The sequence below is a fragment of the Cydia fagiglandana genome, chromosome 7 (assembly GCF_963556715.1).
Source record: "Cydia fagiglandana chromosome 7, ilCydFagi1.1, whole genome shotgun sequence".
In the NCBI taxonomy this organism is placed as follows: Eukaryota; Metazoa; Arthropoda; class Insecta; order Lepidoptera; family Tortricidae; genus Cydia; species Cydia fagiglandana.
This window is the reverse complement of record NC_085938.1, coordinates 9,139,715-9,160,846: the sequence shown is the minus strand read 5'-3', so window position 1 is coordinate 9,160,846 and position 21,132 is coordinate 9,139,715. Positions and strand designations below refer to the sequence as shown.

Here is a 21,132-nt window from a genome sequence, read left to right as displayed (position 1 = left end):
AGGTTGGGACGAATGTCATGTTCAATGAATAGTGGAAAACTGTAAATGTTGTTTATGGTGCATAATAATTATTAATGCTTTTTACATTTAAATCAGAAAGATGATTTTTAAACATTGGAATCTGGCAAGTTATATTACGCTTTAAAAGTGAATATGCGGCGAGTGGCGGATTTGCCCTTAAGGCCATGTAGGTAGGCCCGGGCCTAGGCGGCAAATTGTGACAAAAAATTCGCTGATGATTGTTATCATTAGATTATATTTATATTTAGATTATTAGATTTGAGTTGTTTCTTGTTAGAAATAACTCAAAATGTACCTAGTCAATATGATGGGTGATGACTGATGAGAAAGGGGCGGCTACATTACCTGGGGCCTAGGGCGGCAGAGACTGCAAATCCGCCACTGAATGTGTATGGAATGAGTTAATTTCTTTATATCCTTATAGGTACCTACTATTTGCAAAAGTATTTGTCTGTCTGTTACCTTTTCGCGCTTAAACCACACTAAGCCGATTTGTTAGATTGGAATTGGGGATGAAGATAGTTTGTATCCCGAGAAAGGAAAGGACATAGGTACTAAGCTTTTATTCACGGGAGTTATTATTCTACACAGGCATACGGCCCGATTCGAACTTTAAGATACGTCGATTAATAGATCTAGAAACGATATGGATTAGATATGCCAGTGTCAAATGTGACGTTTCTTCAAACAAAAACGTCATTTTTGACACTGACACATCTAATCCATATCGTTTCTAGATCTATTAATCGACGTCTCTTAAAGTTCGAATCGGGCAGATAGTTCACATAGTTGCGGGAAGGAGCTGGTTACCTGTATTAATTGATCATTAACAATTTGTTGTTCAGATGAAAGTGTATTTTTGTAAGTACCTATATATATACCTACAGTGAGTGCCTTTAGGTACTTACGATAAGTCAACTTTGGAAACTACTTATTCAGAAAAAAGATAAAGGTAACATTCGTAATCGCAATATGATAGAATTGATAGATAATATATCTTATCTTGGAATACGCTATTTAACTTTACGAGCCTATGATTAGGTATTTGACATGTAGATGTCTCACACTATTTTGGATCCTCTTCAAACTAACGATTTCTATCAAACAAAGCTAAGAATCACCGCAAGGAAACTCGCTTTCACATAAAACACCTAATTGAAATCAGTCTATCCATTGGAGAGCCTACGATGCCACAGACAGACAGACATTCGCGTCAAACATATAAAACCCCTCTTTTTTGCGTCGGGGGTTAATAAATAGGATTAGTAATCGGTGTCCTACATCTCATACTAAGCAAATCCTAAAAAAATCGCATGAAACATAATATTTATGCGTACCTACATAACGCCATCTAGACATTGAAACCAACAAATATTACATGAATAAGTAATAGTGCATAATAGATTGACCAAGTAAATCTGCTACTCGCCGCAAGATGGCGTTAACATCATATGGGGTTAATGACCCTAATGATGTAATTATGAAGTTGTTTACGTCCCATTGCAATAGGAGTAATTAAAAATCATTCTGATTTATTTATATTCTGATGCAAAAAGGTTTATTTATAGTACATTACGATACAAGTGCGAAAAATAGGAAATTCGCAACGAGTGGCGGTAAATATAGTTCGTTTTTTTTCGCACTTGTATCGCTATTACAGATATAGTGCTCCTTTACCGCACTAGAGTGCGATAATTAGCATATTACGTAACTACGCCGAAAATTTAAATATGTACCTACTGTAAAACATGTGAATAGGTAATTATTAGCAACTCGAGTCGATTTAGAATTTGGTTTGACCCTTTTACTAAAAAAATTTAAAGGTGGGTACGCTCTGTACCTAACAGAGCGTACCCACCTACTTAAGAACTCAACTCAATCAGGTACTTTGACTCATGTTTCCCTTGCGCCCAAATTAACACTCACATTCAATGTTTAAAAAAAACATTGGTGCACTTGTATGTTCGTGTGTTGGCATTTATCGCAGCGATAATGCTATCGTACCGATTGAGCGCAATGCAATGTACAGGCGCCATCAGATATATCGGAGCGGCCGAGATGGTCAAAAATATCTGAACACTCTCTAACGCCTTGACAATTGAGGCGTGTTAAGATGTTTGTGAGCGCTTTGGCTGCTTCGATATATCTGATGGAGACTGTACATTGGTAGGTACGCGCGTCGGTAGAATTCAGTATTTTGTCCTACTCGTACGCTCGTACACGACATATTTAATTTTAAAACAGGCTGCATGTCATGTTTGTACACACTCACGTGCGCACACATACAGTCATTTTATGATTTTGCATAACTTATTGTGCATAGCTACCTATATATTTATATGCACCTAAACATTACGATATTATGTACGTATCAGAATGATGGAGTATTCTGCCGTGGCCAGGTCTTAAAAAATATTTCATTATGTCGCAATCATTTCATAATTCAATCGGTTGGTCACATCTTAAAAAAGATATTTAAAAGCTATGAATTGACCAAACCATTATCCATTATCCAATACACTGAGAAGGAGACCGAAGGTGACCGTAGGACACCTTTAGGTAATAAAAGAAAACAACGTACTTAGGTATCCTCATTTCGATAAGAAACCTAACCTAACCATATCTAATCATGAAGAGATGCCTTTAGGCATTAAGTCCGCCATTTGTACATTTTTCCTGTGCTTGTGCAATAAAGTTTAAATAAATAAATAAAATAAATAAGAGATCAATTTTAAAATCTATGATTTGGCCAAACCATTATCCAATACACTGAAAAGGAGACCGAAGGTTACTTTTACTTTCGACTGTAATAAAAGGCACTGGCTGTCGGAGAAAACAAAAAGTAATCTGTCAGTAATTTTAAACAGACAAAAATAGTAGCAAAAAATCATAAACAAAATAATATATGTCATCATCATTCGAGGAAAAGGTGGATGGCCTGTGTGAGAGATGATATGAAACGAATGCAAGTGAATGATGAAATGACGGGCGACAGAGAGGTGTGGAAGAGAAAGACATGCTGCGCCGACCCCAAGTGAATGGGACAAGGGCAAGAGAATGATGATGATGAATATATGTAAAAAAGTTAAAATTATAAAAAAGGTTGTGTAGTCTTGCAGAGTCCGTAGGACACCTTTAATAAAATGAAGAAATGTACCTATCCTCATTGTCGATAAAAAATTGTAGCATATGTAGCAATTCTGTACAAGCAAAGTATGTCTTTTCAAAATTATTGATATGGAAAATCTGGAGCTAGACCAAAACGGTATTGTTATTGAATTGAAATATTTGTTATGTTTAACTTTATAAATGTTATTGATACCAGAAACATAATATCCGTTTCTTATCAAAGCACAAGACGTGTTTTGAGATAATTTATCAACAATAAATATTGTTGACATCAATACCGTAGCTATACGTATATATGTAGGTATACGCCGTATACGAAACATACATGCAGTCGCCATCAGATATATCCAAGCGGGCGGGAGGTGCTCAAATATATTAACACTACGGGCCCGATTCGGATTTTGAAATAGACATCTATTAGACATCTTTTAGACATCACCAAGATACGATAACGATGTTTAAGATCTAACCTGTCAAATTTGACATTTGCGCGTTTCTGGAGATACTCTTGAACGATTTCCACAGGATATGACTTAGAGATCCAATTCACATCTAATAGATATCTTACTCTATCTAACGTAAAAGTGACATTGGTTGCCCGAATTGCGCTGCAAAAGAGAACTAGTTGATATCTAAACTATAACGTATCTAGAATGGATCTAGTACGTGGCGTCTCTTGTGAATATCTTGAAGTTCGAATACGGCAGCATGAATCATGATATTGATATAATAGAGGCGATAGTTACATATTTGTGAACTCCTTGGCCGCTCCGATATATTTGATGGTAACTGTACAATAAGGTTCTTAATATAGAAAGGGGACACCTAGGAGAATTGTGATAATTTTAACGTTTAAGACGAAACAGGAGCCGAGTTGTAAATAACTATACCCGTCTCGCTAACGGAAGCGGCTCCTAAAACTAGTGCGATAAGGACAAGGCGAAAAATTCTAATATAATCCGGTATATCTCAGTAATAAAGTATCTACCATTGATTTGAAAAGAAGAATAACAGCTTTGTTTTGTAGTGCAACTTGTAAAGCCTGCAGCGTACACTGGGTAATCGTATTTTCGCAAATATGGCTGGGTTACTTTCTATAAAATAATTTAAGGAGATGCAGCGCGAATATAATAATATGACGTTACTTATGTATATGATGACCTTATTGGCAATGGCGCTAACGCCATTATTAACGATGCTCCGATATAAATACAATGCCGCGCGACGCTGTGCAGCGTAAGCGCCATCGACCATAAGGTCCCTTTTCATAGATTATGCCCCATATTTGGGCAATTACGGTCACGTGGGTACAATTACCAGTAACTTTGTAATCCCATTATTTTGTGGATTAGTTATCCACACGTTCCCTGTTCGTGTTCTCTACTGGAATTTGTAGCGACTCATCAATTCTCATCATCTCAATTTACTTTAACCAGACCAGCAGTATAAATAGAGCTCGTACTTTTTAACGAAGTAGGTAACGTGATGCCAATAAAGAAGTCGGTCGTTTACAATTTAATCGAGTGCTAGATATATATAGACGAAACGTTAGTAACGTTACCGTATCATTTTTTGGATAACTTGCTTTACCCTCCTGAGACCCAGAAATTTGGACCTACATATTTGTTACCCAATTAAATTTCAAAATTGATTGTACATTATGTACAAAAATTTGTAGGCGGGGTCTGAAGAGCTTACAACAACTCTTCGGGACTCTTCCAATAAACGAAACTACAAGACAAAACCATATGCGATCGATGCGATAGGATAGGATTGAGGGACTCTAAGGCAAGTTCTCATCGATATTTCCATTAAAAATAATCCATGTTTTTATATTTAGTTTACCTGTGTATTTACTTTTGTTATGTACGTAACCAATTTCAGTTAATTATAAATAACTGTCACTTAAATTTTTAATAGGTATCAGTCAAATGACGCAAACAAAACGTAGTCGCTGCTGCTGTTGTTATTTTAATAATATATGCTTTCTAAAGGCATTTCAGGTATTACAGAACTATCATCAAAGAAAATAGTCGTATGTATATGTATGCCTATTCCTATTGTAACTATGACTATTCTTTATATTTAATATTTTGATTTGCGTTATTTTAAAGTAAGTCAGCCACAGAAGCTAAAGACATTGATTTGATTCAGTCCTGTTACGGATATGGTCGTATTTTGTCTACGTGACATAGTGATAAAGATCGTGTCCATCTCTTTCAATCGTGTGAGTTCAAAAGTGATACTTATTTTATCACGTGGATAAAGTCAAACATAACTGGGCGCTGTACATAGATGTAGGCCTTGATCACTTTTTATTTTGTATACCTACTTCTAATAGCTATTTTATTTTAGCTACCTACTACTTTGCATTCCTGTTCATGTCAGTCTCATTTTTAAATGAGCTTTATCAGCTCATTACACTAATTGGGTACAAACGCCATCGTGCTGGCTCGTTTATAGACCCCTAATGACCGTTCTAACGGACCGTCGCCGGCGACACATTTAGGGGTTCCTAATAACGACGCTATTTATTGCTTTGCCTAGAAAAGGGTGGGATAATTGCCTCTTACATTGAGAATATTGGTTGTTAAGCAGATACATAATACACGTTAGTGACTATAGTATAAATAACGATATTATAGGTTTAATTTTTGAATCTCTAATAAATATTATAAATGCGAACTCTTTATATCCCTATTGTATGGTTGTTCTCAGAACCGATGTAGATGAAGTTTTGTTATGGAACTGAGTCCCATCAAACATCATTTATATATCATGTTTATATTATTTAATTCCATTGATATACCGGGTGTGGCCTGTAATACGAGCAAAAAATTTAATTGTAGGCTGTACCTACTCCTCATCATACTGACCAACATTTGTTCAGCGACTTTTGAAAATAACTTGTGGTTTGATTTTTAATACACTTTAAAGTTTATTCCAAGATGCAATGTATTGCGAATTTTGTTATGTTTAAGGCGTGACAAGCCACGTCAATCAAAATGATATGGCATGGCGATGGCGTCCATTGAAAATAATATTTATTTAGTATGAAAAATAGGGAGTCTAAATACTTCATAATTTTTTAAAGTTGTTGAACAAAAGTGTCACCGTTTGAGGAGTCCAATCTATGTTTTAATCATTTGCTCATGTTACAGGGCACACCCGGTATTTGTATTTGGTACCTAACTAGTATGTATTTTAATAAATAAATAAATCAATCATCATTAAAAGAAGTCGCGGAACATATTATTGTAATCGTTTGTACATATATCAGGCAATACAGTTAGATACCTACCTATCTAAACAAAATGCATGACTTTATTAAAAATAGCGCTATAGTTACGTCATAACACAAAAGAGTAGGTAAGTAAATATTTTGCTAATCGCACTCATTTTAGTAATGTACGATTAATTATCGGTACATACTTAGGTACTTATTGAAAGGCTAAAGTTACATGTACCTATTTGGCGCAAGAGGACATGGTTGTATCAATACTTACTGTACCTTTTGCTGTCTGTCCGTGAATCCTACTAAACGGTGACTTCTCTACTTCTCTCTTCTAATAGAAAATGAGCGCGTTTCGACCTCAAATAATTACGACCTCTCGCCGAGAATGTACATAGAGGGAGTCCGGGAGATTTGACCAGGGAACACGAAAGAACACGAAGTGCGGAATGAAACCTTCATACATTCAATGTCACAACACAGGAGATAGCAAGCAATAACGCGGCGAGAGTAAGAAATACCACACTTGTTCGTTAGCACGGCATCGGTATACTTTCCAATGCTTCTCAATGTTTATTGAGCAAAACGGGAATAGTTGATGTCAGATAAGCATTTACTTTTTGCCCGATACTTATGTATACTAATTATTGTAAAAACGTGTTTAAATAAGTCTATTTAAAATTTACCCAGCAAAATAATTACACATTTAAAACGATTAGGATTTGCTTGTTCCTGTTTAAAAGGATTATGATTGGTGTGGGTCGAACATAAATTAAGTTATTATATTTTTTACTGCCCTATATCTATTTATATTAGGTCACATGTCGTTTATCCTTCTTATATAATACCTAACCAAGTTTTAACCAGTAAAATAATAAATTCTTCGCCACATTGACGTTATAGCAAAAAGATACAAAAAATATTAGCGTTACAATTTTTATTACAACATTTTACGAACAATATTTAAAATATGAATAACTACACGTTAAACAGTCTTTTATATACATTTTTCAAGTCGATAAGATATATTTTAAACCGGCTGGATATACCAGTTTTTACAACCAGTCAGTAGGTATTATTTAAATACAAAATTCTACCTACTATATATATATATTCATTGCCAATGTTTTTGTTTTAAGATAATAATACGTAACTAATTTTATCAGCCGACCAGCAATAGGCGGAGTGACAACTTTTGACCCAGAGTTGATCCTTATAAGCTTCATTCATTTAGGTCCATAAAACACCAATATGTCCTATTTCATGTACCATACAACGTCACAAACAGTAATAATCTACTATTATATTGATAAACTACGATGAGCAATAATATCACTGATTAATAACATAACGTCATATCCGTAGCTGCTACAGTTCCACGTTAATCATAATCACTTCCATAATTTTCACCTCCTATTTCTATCACTTCCACAGATTTTCATCTCCTGTTCTCTCGCTCGGCGACCCTCGCACAATCCTCGCAGTGCTCGTGAAACCTCGTGTTGTTATTGTTTGTCTTTTTTCTTCTCACAGCAAAATTCCTTTCCCTAGAAGGGAATTTCTGGAACTTTTTTGTCGTCGGCTCCTTGTCGCCCAATACGCGGCGGCATACTTCGGCCCACTCTAATTGCTTCAATGAGAGACACATGTTTATAAAGTGCACTCAGTGGAAGCTGACTTGTTGAAGTCTCGACCTTAATGGCAATGCCACTAGGTTTATAATTGATTGTTTAGAGCTGGACTTGGTTCTGTATTGTGTCGGATGTTTTATCAATGCGTGCGTCGCGTGCGCAGGCTGGTGTGACAGTGGCGAATAAATTTCGTCCAGCGCCTGAGCGGCTTGTTGTGACCTTATGCCTCTTAGACACAAGGCTGATTATTTTCCTCGTGTTTATTGATTTCGAACGCGTGTCATATGTATAGCACAAACGTATCTGAAATGGACTGTGCGACTATGCTATGACTGTATAAGTAAGCGTTTAGTATGCAGCGAGTTCTAATTCTAATTTCCGCCTTCGGACGATATGCCCTTTGATATATAAGCAATTATAAGTCTAAAGATGGAAATTGAGAGTGTTATCGTCCGCGTAAACGCTGCAGCAGTAACATTGCAACAGTAATGCTGCTGAGTGCTGCAGTAGTCACCGAATGGTCTACAACTGAAGTTGCTTAACAGTGATCCACAGACCACTCACACAGTGATCGTCAGTTTTTAGGTATACTCCTCCTTTAACCCTTTAACACATTTCAAAAATGACAATAGAATGTCAGTCTTACTCGTCTAAAACAGAACACATGTTTGAAGTGCCGTATGTGGGAAATATATATCCCTTAGCCTGGTAAAGGGTTATTAATATTTACTGTTAGTACATGCATTGTATTGCATTGCAATGCATTATTCAGAGACTGAAAATAAATAATTGTAAGGGACCCCGTCATAATTAATACTCATAACATAACTAAGTATACCTACTATTCAACTAAATATTTCTAAAGTAGGTCCAAAATGAAAGCTTGATAAGTTATCATTAGTGTTGACCCGGTCCGGTCAGTCTGAGTGATAACGAAATGAGTTCTGATTGACAAACGTTAAAGACACGTACAGAATAATATAAAGCAAACACTATTTAATTGTTTCATTATGTAGTTTTAAGGGATGCACAATGTGAACAGTCGTGTGTCATTGAATACCTATCTATTATTTATGTAACTTATTATTAACACATAGGTATCTATTTTCTTGCACGTATTAATTGTAATGAGCTGAGCTAGGAAAAATGCCGTACTATGTTTTTTCTGCAACTTTAACCGCAAGAAAAGAAAAAAAGAAAAAAGAAAAAAGAAGAAGAAGGAAGAAAGAAGAAGTATTTAAACTGTTGTCCTCCGTTCGTATCTTAGATCCGTGATTTTTTCACCCATTTCGTCACTTTATAGGAAACTTCCCGAGTTTTAATAACAAAAATAGCTACTCTTTAGCTAGTGACATTCGCACTGATATAACAAAGTTTTAATAATGTAACGCAGGCGCCTATGGTAGCCGTTACGAAAAAAGTGCAATAGTGATGAATATTGCTATTAACCCATATCGGAAATCCTCGTCAAAACAATTCAGCTCTAAGATAAATGTCTCATTTATAAAATCGATTGTCAGTTGTGGCTTTGTTTACAACTGGGTACCGACAACTGAGGTAATTTACCAATCATGCTCAAGCAATTTGTATGCATCTATGCATTGGCCATTTACATAAATTTCCCGGCCTAGGTCACATGGACATCACGGATCGACAGTGTTTACTTCCTCTATAAACAAGGAGATAGAGGCATAGACAACAAAAAACAACATCTTTTACATGTATCTAGTACGTGAGTACATTTTACTCGTAGATACATATGATGATGATGATGCTCTCCTGACCGATTTCGCCAACAGCAACAGCGAAATACTGTCGTGTAAAAATACCCGGCTACTGTGTTTCTCTTTAATATAATTTACCTACTTATATTTATTAACACGTTAAATATGTACGTATGTAACCTGTCTTATCGATTGAAACACCTCAAGCGTCACAATCAGCTCAATAGCATACCTTCTGGCTTTGCCATAATAATCTAGTTGAAAAGGGTACTTACCTCCAAGCATGAGGAATGAATCCCGGGCATAACTCTGGGCAGTTGTCGCAGGGCCGCCCTTCCGACACCTCCTTTATCCGAACACCCTGTGGACAAAGAAATCAAATTTTAGTCACTGCCTTTACAACATAATAATGGCTTTGTTAATCCTAACAGACCTCATTGTCTCCCAGATTTAGAGCACTCAAGCTCTTAGTCATATCGTTGGCAAATACGTCGTTCTTTGTTCCAGCCCCTCTGACGTCTTCGCCGGACTCGCATTCGCTGTAGCTATCTGAAGTAGAAATCTCACTGTCCCTTCTATTACCAAAAAGCTTAAAAATGCCCGTTTTCTCACACCACGACTCTCCCTCTCTTTTAATTTGGTTGTTACGCTTTTTTCTATGAATCCTAAAAGGCACTTGCTTCAGTCTCGGTTGTATCACGTAAGACGGTTTTAAAACTGTTTTCTTGTAAAGCTTTTCGTAGTCTTCTTCTGTCACCCCACAGTGATATAAAAGGAAGTCTTTTCTAATCTGTTCTTTTCCTTCTGGATCTCTCCAGAAAGTCTCTTTTGTGTTGACTCCAAGATAGTAATCTAATTCTCTTTCCCCGAAGTCCTTATCATCGATTGTCTCTTGTTTGTTTTGATTGTGGTCTACCCTTTCGTCGACGCCGTCCTGTGTTCTTGTCAACAATCGATATCTCCTGTTTGACATTTTCCTCATTAGAAATCCTGTGTTTGTTGACAGAAATTTGGTTGTTTTCCTGTACACTAATGCGACTGATTCTCTTCGCCTCTTCATTTTGTTTCTTTTCGCTATGTACCTTTTGACTCTATATGCGAATTTTAAAATAGCGCTTCTCCAGTTCATTGCATCCTTTATTAAATTTGCATAGTTTTAGTAAACATATTAATTCGTTTTGTCAATATTTTCTGTCGAATATTTAGTCGTTTATCAGGAGAAGGACTTGGTTGCTTGGTATTTTCAGAATCTCTATTTCCGGGACATTTCCGTTACGAAAAACTCAACAAATTCTGTGTAAACGAGAGTCCCCCTCCGGGTCCTATGGCGGAATAAACCCACATACCTAGAACTTTAACGATTCAATCGAGAGAGTGGTCACCTGCCAATAGGTACGGAGTTTCTAGTCCAGTTTATCCAGATCCATCGGAATTCAGTATCATACCCTATCACTATAGTTTCGAGCGTTGTATAGGAGTCTCGGAAGGTCAAGGTACGCTGGTTATTTGCAGGGTGGTAATGGGCTGAGCTAAGGGCGTGGACGTTTATGGTCAGACAAACAGACGTGTGTGCTTTGTAAATGTTAAATGGTGTGTCAAATTGCACGGGGTTGCTTGTTACAGCGTTTTATTTGATTGCGGGGTTGTTAACGCCCGATTATGCTGCTTCGAGAATGTTTGACTTTTTCAAACAAGGGTAGTGTAGGTACTCTACATATAAATGTTAAACAAACTGAGAGGAAGACACCAAAAAACACTTCTTAGATTTGTAAAACATTTAAATTAAAAATCCGATTACATAGATTTGTATGTTTTTTCTTATTTAAATAAATAGAAAGTCATATGATAAAGATAATGTATAAAATAAAGGTACCTTTAAAATAAAGAAAACGTATTTAATATGGGTATATTCCTATTCTTCTTCCTTTCATACTTACCTATTCTTATGTATTTATTTGAAAAGTTAAGATTTTTTTATTTACCGGTAAACATAGCTGCAAACAATTATTCATTATTATTATTTATTAACTGTTTTGTAAACCAAGGTATTATTAGTTTTTCTCTTCTTACTCCATCTAGAAAGACAGAATGTAGTATTGAAGAAGTTTATTTCAAACTTAGTATCGAGATATCCTACTAGATAACGCTGTACTGCATGAAAAACGAAACTACGATGTTAACTTTTTGGTACAAGCAGCGCCATCTACCGCCGAGTAGCAGAACAAATTACCACGAGTTTACTGTTTTAGCCGCTGTGTTGGATACTATCTAAAGTATTGTATATATTACAAACAAATATAACAGTATGTGTTTGATTGGATACATGTACAGGCGAAAGTTTTAATTTATGACCCATTTTGTAAGTTGTCACAGTGACAACAGTATGAGGTCTCTAACGACTTTCATATTGAAGTTACTGCATGTGACAAGGTATGAAATTGGTCATAAATAAATACTTTCGACTGTATTATATTTATTCATTTAATCATGTTTATACACTAACAGCGTTATCTTACTGTATAGTTTTACGAGTACGTTATTGAAGACACAACAACAATCAATATCAATAGTAATATAGGTAAATATGAATTCAAACTAGTTACAAGTACAATTCGAGTAAATTAAGAATACGATTACTCTTTTACGGTAATAGATAAAACCATTTACTACAACGACAATGATGCACGTGGCGATGTAATTAACATTTCTCTGTCTTTATAAGTTTATAACAAATGAATAGGTAGGTAATAATTATTTTGTTAAGTTTAATATCATATCAATTTTACAATGCGTTTTCCGGAACAAAAGCTCTAGTGATATACACGCGTATTCGGGAAACGAGATAATCACAAGATCTAGAAACGATATAGAGATCAACTAGATTTACTTTAGATATCGACTAGATGTGACTTGGATATCTAAGTCATAACTTGTCGAAATCGTTCAAGAGGACCTCCAGAATCGCGGAAATGTCAAATTTGACATATCTATCTTGTCGAAATCGTTCAAGAGCACCTCCAGAATCGCGGAAACGTCAAATTTGACATATTTACGAGGGGCAAACTGAAAGTGCTTAGAATAGACAAAGCTGAAGTAATTAGGACGTTACTCTTTATTTTAATGCGTGCTTCATCTCTTTTTGACCGCGCGTACAAATTTTCATTTGGATAGGATTACCCTGAAGCGCACACAGCTCATTCTTCCATTGCCTTTTTTGTATGGCGATTTTAGGTCCTCGGAGGTTTTGTATGAAATTCATGAGGTACCCATCGGGATTCAAGCTTTTTTGACACAAAATAATTTAAGAAAATTTTTTTTAACAGTGTCATATGAATACTGAGGGATATCAAAAACTACTGATATACAATTTTTGCCAGTATTTTTTATTAACCGCACATATGTGCGATGTAAACTTTTGACGTCACTCTTGAATGACATGCTTCTCTATGATCACCCGTTGAATAACTACAAAAGCGATTAAATGTGTAATTTAAAAAATAAATAGACGTACAAGAACTAGGCTTCATTATGAAACTATAACTGAAGCCTACTGTAACTCTGTTGTTGGCTGAGCCCACAATGAAAATCGTTATAAATAGTAATACGAAAAAATTCTTAGGTCGAAATTGGAATAACGCTCGACGTACAATTTCCAAATTGCCATCAATCCTGAAACACAGATAACGATCATATTGCATATACCTCAAAAAAAAGTATAAAGAGTTATATTTTCATAAATAATATGCCTCTTTTTGTTATATGATCTCTAAGTAGCCTTTTCTAAGAACTTTCAGAGTTGCCTACGTATCTTACAAATATCTTTAAATTGTTGTTTATTGTTTATTTGTTGCATACAATTAACACTTACAGTTCAACCTTACGTGCTAATTGGTATTACATTACTTAATAGCTAGCAACATGCATTATTCGAATAAATGAGTGAATATATTATAAGTACCTAACTACATTCGATTTAAATCTATAACACATTACTGACATTACATTAGGAGTATGACGTTATTACATAAAAGAGATCAAGGGAGTAAAATAATTGATTAAATGTCATTGAAGGATAATTAAACTGTGGGATTGCAATAATTAATTAAATGTCATGTATATAAATAAATCAAGGAATTGCAATAATTAATTAAATGTCATGGATAAAAATGAATCGAGGAATTACAATTATAGTACAAAGTCATAAAAATACAAATTCGGGTAAAGTCAAGCAGATGAGTACAATATGGGCAATTTATTAAAATTAAGTCAGTCGTACATAAGCAATGTCAAATATTTCCAGCGAATAATTATTATAGCATATTAGGTAATGGAGCTAGTGGTAACGATTGATTCGATGTACCGATTTGATGCGCCTAGAAATTTAGACTCCGTCGTGAAAAAAATATCTAGGTCATTGTCGCTGTCCAAGATGTTGTTAAGCAACGTTAAAGCCTGGTGAAGAGGGGACGTAGCAAGCAGGCGCGTCCGACCTGGAGGTACAGCAAAGAGACCACGGCTACGGGGCCGTAGCTGTTTCGCGGAGAGACGGGGAACCCGCAGGCTTATTTGTAGTAACAATGGTGGGTTTGTTACTTGTCCCCGAATTAATTGAAAAAAATATTTTATTAGGTACATATTTCTACGTGACTCTAAGGATATATAATCTACCATACCTAAAACGAATAGGGTGGGATAAAGAAGGGGATAAAAGCCATATAACTTCTTATAGAGGAACCTTATGAATGATTTTTGAACTTTTTCTATTAGAACCGTGTACTGTTTTTCATGGGGACTCCAAATAACTGCGTTTGTTTCGAGTTTACTTCGAACGAAGGCGTTATAGAGTACAGTCATAGCAAGCTTATTATTGAATAGCTTCGCTTGACGCATGACGAATCCCAGGCATCTGCGGGCTTCGTTACAGGTTATTGTAATGTGGTTATTAAATGTGAGCTGAGTATCAAACCACGTTCCTAAGTCTTTAATTTCATTGACGCGTTTCAAAGGCTTGCCCTCTATGACGTAAGGATGGGTTATAGGGAGTCGAGCTCGCGTGTATGTGATAACCGAGCATTTGTCATTGTTAAGGAATAAGCCATTGTCACGCGCCCAGGTACAAACTTTGTCTATGTCAAGTTGCAGTAGGGAAAAGTCTCGATTGCTGTTAATTGGCATAGCCAATTTTAGGTCGTCCGCGAATAAGAGGCACGATGAATGACTTAGTGCTGTCGGTAGGTCGTTCAGGAGAATTAAAAACAGAAGGGGCCCGAGACTACTTCCCTGCCCGATCCCCGATGTTACCAAAAACGGAGTAGATCGCGCGCCTTCATACTGAACATATTGCTGTCGTTCCGAGAGGTAACTAGCTACGAACTCAAGTAGATAAGTACCAAAACCTGCAGCAGATAGCTTTTTTAGCAACACATCGTTATCAACTTTATCAAAAGCTTTCTGGAAGTCAAAGTAAGCTGTGTCTACTTGCCTCCGTTGGTCAAGGTTATTCGATATGATGGAAACGATATTAAGAAGATTTGATGTAGTTGAGCGCTTCGGTAGAAATCCATGCTGCTCGTCACAGAACCACCCATTCAGCTGCTTATAGACTTTGGCGTAAATTATGGCTTCGAATACTTTCCCGAAGACCGATAGCACGGCAATCGGCCTATAGTTGCGGACATCGGATTTGGATCCTGATTTATGTATTGGAAGAACTTTAGTTGTTTTCCAAACCGTGGGGTATGTCCTATTTTTCAATGCTAGGTTAAATATATATTTCAGTGGTTGGATAAGTGCTTCACGACAGTCCTTAATAATGAATTGTGGTATTCCATCTGGACCTTGAGTATGCTTGGGTCGCAAGCGGTTTATGGCCGTTCGGATATCCACGTCACTAATGTCATCAATTGTGACATGTCGGGTGCTGGACATTGGTGATTCGGCTGTGGCAGCCTCTGAGGCCGCAAACGCATCGAGTTTGGGGACATTCTGTAAGAATACGCTTTTGAAGAAGTCGGCGAAGGAGTCCGCGACCTCTTGTGCTGACATGTTGCTGAATGTTGCTGGAAGGTTACATTTACGCTGTCGCTTTATGTATGACCAAAACGATGAAGGATCCCTCACGATATTTACTTGTAAGTTGTTAATGTATGAACGCTTATCAGTTTCGGTTTTAGTATGTACTAATTTACGGTAATAAGTGAAAAAAGCATAATACAATTGGTTCCCAGTTTGCTTATATAACTTATGGTACTCGTTTTTTAATTTATTTAAATGAATAAGGTCGCGAGAAAACCACTCGGGGTACTGCTGGTTGGGCTTATTTTTTATGGGCCGCTTAAAGGGTATGCATTCATTAAAATACTTGTCCAGAATACTATAGAAACATTGAGTGCAATCATTTACATCGAACATATCCCGCATTATAGTCCAATCCGAGTTAGCAATATTTTCATACAGAAGAGGATAATTTGCTTTCCGGTAGTTTCTCTCTTGGGCTCGGGTATCGTCTATGACGCTATTGGTAACACGATTACTAAATAGGGTAGAAACTGACATTTCGATATTAAGAGGATTATGGTGCTGCTCGGTCGAGACCAAACCCGCGACAGCCTCAGTAACCGTCACTTGAGTGGTTTTATTTGCTAGCACTAGGTCCAATAACCGGTTATGACTATTAAAAATGCTGTTATATTGTACTAAGTTACAGTGACAAATAAAACTTTCAAATGCATTTCTTATGCTGACTGAGGCGGAATACAAATTAAAATCACCAACTATAACGGTTGGGTAGGAAAATTCAGTTAAAATTTTTTCCAAACATTGAAATGCTGAAAGGTAATTAGTTTCGTGTATGCGCGGCGCTAAGTACAACACGCATAGTATAAATCGGCAGTGTCCCTTAGTGACGAGCGCGCAGATGATCTCGTCCTCGGGTCGAGCGCCGCAGTCCAATCGGCGCAGGGTGAAGGGCGCACGCGCGGCGAGCAGCACTCCGCCTCCGCCGCGGCCTGCGCGGTCGCATCGTAGTACACAATTGTCCATATCGTAACTTGTTGAGGTCTAGTAGAGATCTAATACATTTTCAAAATCGAGCCGGTAACCACTCAATCAACTAAATTTACTATAGGTACATATAAATAAACTTTTACAAACATCGAATCTATGACATGACAGTCTTTTCCAAAAACGATTATACGTATACGACAAAACTTCATACCAATTCGATTCATTGTTTATTTGTTTTTTGCCGAGGACCACTGAAAATACCTAGACCAGCATTTCTCAAACTTTACTATGGGTCGCGACCCATTGGTGGGTCACGAGCGAATATTGAGTGGGCACTGAAGCTATTAGTACTAGTATATCTGAGTGTTACCAATTATGTTAAGGCCAGAGGCTGGTCCCGAATTAGGCAGTTAAAGTTTTTGTAGGTGGGTTGGAGCCCAGTTAACTTTAGGAACCACTGACCTAGACCGATCAATCCCTCGTATGCGGCCTGTCAAATATAATCATTGAAAAAGTGACCTTGACATTTAAAACAATAGATTTAAATTCACACGCACGGCTCCGTGTCTAAGCACACGAGTGGTTAAATGCGGTTAGGGTAAATGCGCTGTCTTTATTAAAATTATGTAAAGAAGTTACCTACTTAACTATAATTGTAACTTGATTATTACACAAGAACTCAACTTATGTAACATGTTTACCCAGTATCTATTTCCGTTTGGGGCCCATTTTCCGGCTTGTTACTACGAACTTTGTACGTTTTCTGTAAATTCTGACCTTCACCAATTCCAACAATTGTTTCTTTGTTCCTACGCGGGACGAGGACGTTCAAGGGCTAGGTTAAGGCTATGGCTGGTTAAGTAGGTACAAGTATGTTTTTGAACTTAATATTTTCGTATGCATATAAGCTGCCTGTTTTCATTTTTCCGTCCACTAGCGTTTTTCTCGAATAACGAACACAATTGATAATTTTATAGATAAAGCAGCGATTGCTTTTGAAACTAAAAGCTATCAAAAGCAAATGGTTTTTTTCCTACGATTGAAAATCAAAGAAATATAATACGCTCGTGGACGGAGGGAATAGCCCCTATGACGGAATGAGCCACATTGACTTTACCTTATTAAACAATGGAATGTCGCATCGCATCTGATAATGGATTCGGAAGGCGAAGGACACATATCATCACTATCACTACTTTGAAAAAATCTCTTATCTCACACTGCTACTCAAAGTCGAAAGGCAATAACTGTGTGCATCCCATACATAAATACCACATTTTTCTTTGGATTGACACAACAAGATACTAGTTTTTTTCAAAGTAGTTCCGATATTAAATAATAAATAAAACATGCACCGTGAATAAAAATGTATTACAGACACTTATTTTGTTTTATCATTATACTGTGAGCTTGACACTTTTTACTCTGAATAAACTCGTTTGTATGACAGTTTATAATAGCGCATCCCCTGAAAACAGGCCACCGTTATCAATATATCCACCTGAACGCACAATGATGAAGTGACGGGCGCCGATACCGAAACTAAGGGGAAAAATGTTGTCACAAATTAAAAGACCGGCACATCGCTGTTAATTAAATGCCAAAATTGGCAGTTCATCGATGCGTAGTAAATGGAAGCGAAATTAATTCTTATATTATGCCAGCGCGTGTTCCGTTACTTTGACAGCCATTTGATTATTTTCATACTTAGGTACAAGTCTTATGGCTCCTCTACACGATGAGCCAACGCCGGCCACTCCAAGGGACGCATTTATGCGTTAGAGGGAGCAAGTGATATTGCTATCTCATTCTGCCGCATGGCTGCGTCCCTTGGAGCGCCCGGCGTTGGCCCATCATGTAGAGGAGCCATTACAACTCACTTCGCTGGCTCGGCGACCCCAAGTTGATCTTGGCCTCCGACACTACATAGATTTCGCCATTCGTTCCTGTCCTGTGTGACCTGATGCCATTTAGCTGCTTGGATGTCATGTCATACAGGTCTTTCTGGACCTCATCGATCCATAGAATAAAATAATAATATAGATCTTATTTTCATAGAATGCTTTTTTAACAGCATATTATTTTCGTCTGTAGGTACTGCACATTTCTTTTTGTATTACGAATGCGCCAAATTGTTGGTTCCCAATTAAAATTTGTTTAGTCTTTTCAGAACCGAGAGAAAAATGCTCTAGATTCTTTTATAAAAGCTTTATTCCTAAATGTAAATATAAACAAGGCATTTGTAAGTTCGTAATTTTATTGGCTGTTAATTGATAGGAGGTACTTACTAAGCCTGAGAATTAGGAACGTAGCCATTATTAAATTATTAATAGTCATTGCAAATTGCGCTATAAAAGGAAGTCCCTTTAATATGTAAAATAAAATAACTAACTAACTAAAATAAATAAATAAATAAATAACTAACTGTAAAAAGTAAATTTATTCTAAGCTTAATGGCATCATTTACAGACGTTACTGTTTATTAAAAATTAAATAACTAACTGTATATTTATATCTAAGCACCCGAGATATTATACCCCTACTCTATACTTATTCTGGATCAGCGGTAAATACGATCGACTACCCCCAAAAGCAATGACCACGGGTCACTTCGCAATGATATGTGCTTTGAAAATGACCAGTTAAAATTCCTCCCAAGTGTAGTTAACGTAATGCCTTAACCTTCTAAGTCCCTGCGTACAGTCAACGGTAAAAATATGGGTGTACAAATCATTTCAAAAATATGTCCCATAACTCTTATGTCAGTGAATTAAGAACTATGGGACATATTTTTGAGTAAGTTGTCTACACCCATATTTTTACCGTTGACTGTACAATTTTTTGTACATATTCCTAAATCTATTTTGAACTTTTATTGTGTAAGTAATGGTTCCAATTTCAAAAACAAGACAATTGCTTTTAGGTCTCAGGAGGATATAAACTGTTTCAGTTTGCATTGACAAGTTCTAATCGTATTGTGAACTTATAACGGCTATAACCTAGCGGGTACCTCTGCGTGGGCGGACGTCGTCCTATACTTACATCTTACATCATTGGCTTTTATTTGGCAAACAAAGCTGTCAAGTAGTTACTTGATCTTTGACTAATCGGTCTTCAGATTAGATCTTATATCAGGAACTTGTGCGAGTAATTTGTATAAATAGTGGAAGAACACCTACCGTAAAATGGGGTGAGTAGGGATTCGATTACGAGGGCAGTTGGGTTATGAATGGGGTGTGGAGGGATGGTAGGTGCGATGGTATTTGGATGGTGTTTAGCAATATTGTGTCAACCCACATGAATCAATAAGATGTCAACTCAAAAAATGACGCTTAAAGTTGACATTTTATTGCAAAATTAATGTGGGTTGACACATTTTTGCTAAACACCATTCATTTTTAGACCAGAGTTATCACATTGTTACGTAAATAAAATACATTATTCTCTTGAGAAGCCAAGCTATTGTAATATTGTATCAATTCTAGCAATTGTCCCATCTCACTCAATTACTATCTCCCCTAACCCCGACTACGGGGGTACGGGGTTAGCTGGGATTTCCTACTATTTTGTGTTTATCGTTGAACCTATGAAATGAAACGACAGATTATCATTGAAAAACTAAAGTTCATACCACCGGAACACTTTTCAAGAAGGTATATAAATCAACGTGCCACATATAAAAATAAACTTTTATTGAGGTTTGAACTTCGGATTTGTCCCAACTCACCCCATTTTACGGTACAAAAAGCGTTAGTCGTTTATTAGCGGTAAAAGCGTACGACTTACAGTCTGGAGGTCGCTAGCTAGGGTTCTAAGTGACAAAAAAAGGTCGAACCTTTTTTTTCTTGATTAAAGCATGAAACTTGGCACAGTTGTTCCTTATATCAAACCAAGCCGATTTCGATCGGTAGCCCGAAGGAGCCCCCCCTCTGGGGCCGGAGAGGGGGGGGGTCAACGTACCGCTCGCCCGGCTTCATTCTTAAAATTCTAACAGGCCCCGTTTAGCTAATAGGTCATATTTGGTATCAATTTCGGATAAATCAATAACGTAGAATTCATTTCTGGTATAAAAAATTAGCAATTTGTAGAAAAAAATAAAAAAAACTCAAAATATCTAATTTTTCAAGTTTAATTTTTGTTTCTTATTTATTGTCAGAATTAAACTGCCTGGTTTTTCTACATTGAAAAAATATGATGATAAAGCCTATTTAATGCAGATTTTAAAAACATAACTTTTACATATCTTCATTAAGAGGAAATTGCATAAAAAAAAACTTATATCGTCTCGCGCCGGTGAATATCTTTTTACCGACATCGGAATCGATATAGACAACATCCGAAGTACACACTCTGGAGACCGATTAAAAGTATTGTTTATTGTTGTAGATAG

At 36.6% G+C, this 21,132-nt stretch overlaps 1 protein-coding gene and 1 long non-coding RNA gene across 3 annotated transcripts in view; both read right to left on the bottom strand.

Annotated features, from left to right (window-relative positions):
- LOC134665869 (uncharacterized) overlaps positions 1-21,132 on the bottom strand; it is a 451,632-nt gene that overhangs the window by 172,568 nt on the left and 257,932 nt on the right. The gene's annotated exons all lie outside the window — the stretch shown is intronic.
- LOC134665834 (four and a half LIM domains protein 2-like) overlaps positions 1-21,132 on the bottom strand; it is a 192,941-nt gene that overhangs the window by 110,556 nt on the left and 61,253 nt on the right. The window contains exon 2 of the mRNA XM_063522849.1: positions 10,013-10,098. Coding sequence (XP_063378919.1) covers positions 10,013-10,098 — 86 coding nt within the window. The remainder of the gene's footprint in view (positions 1-10,012; positions 10,099-21,132) is intronic.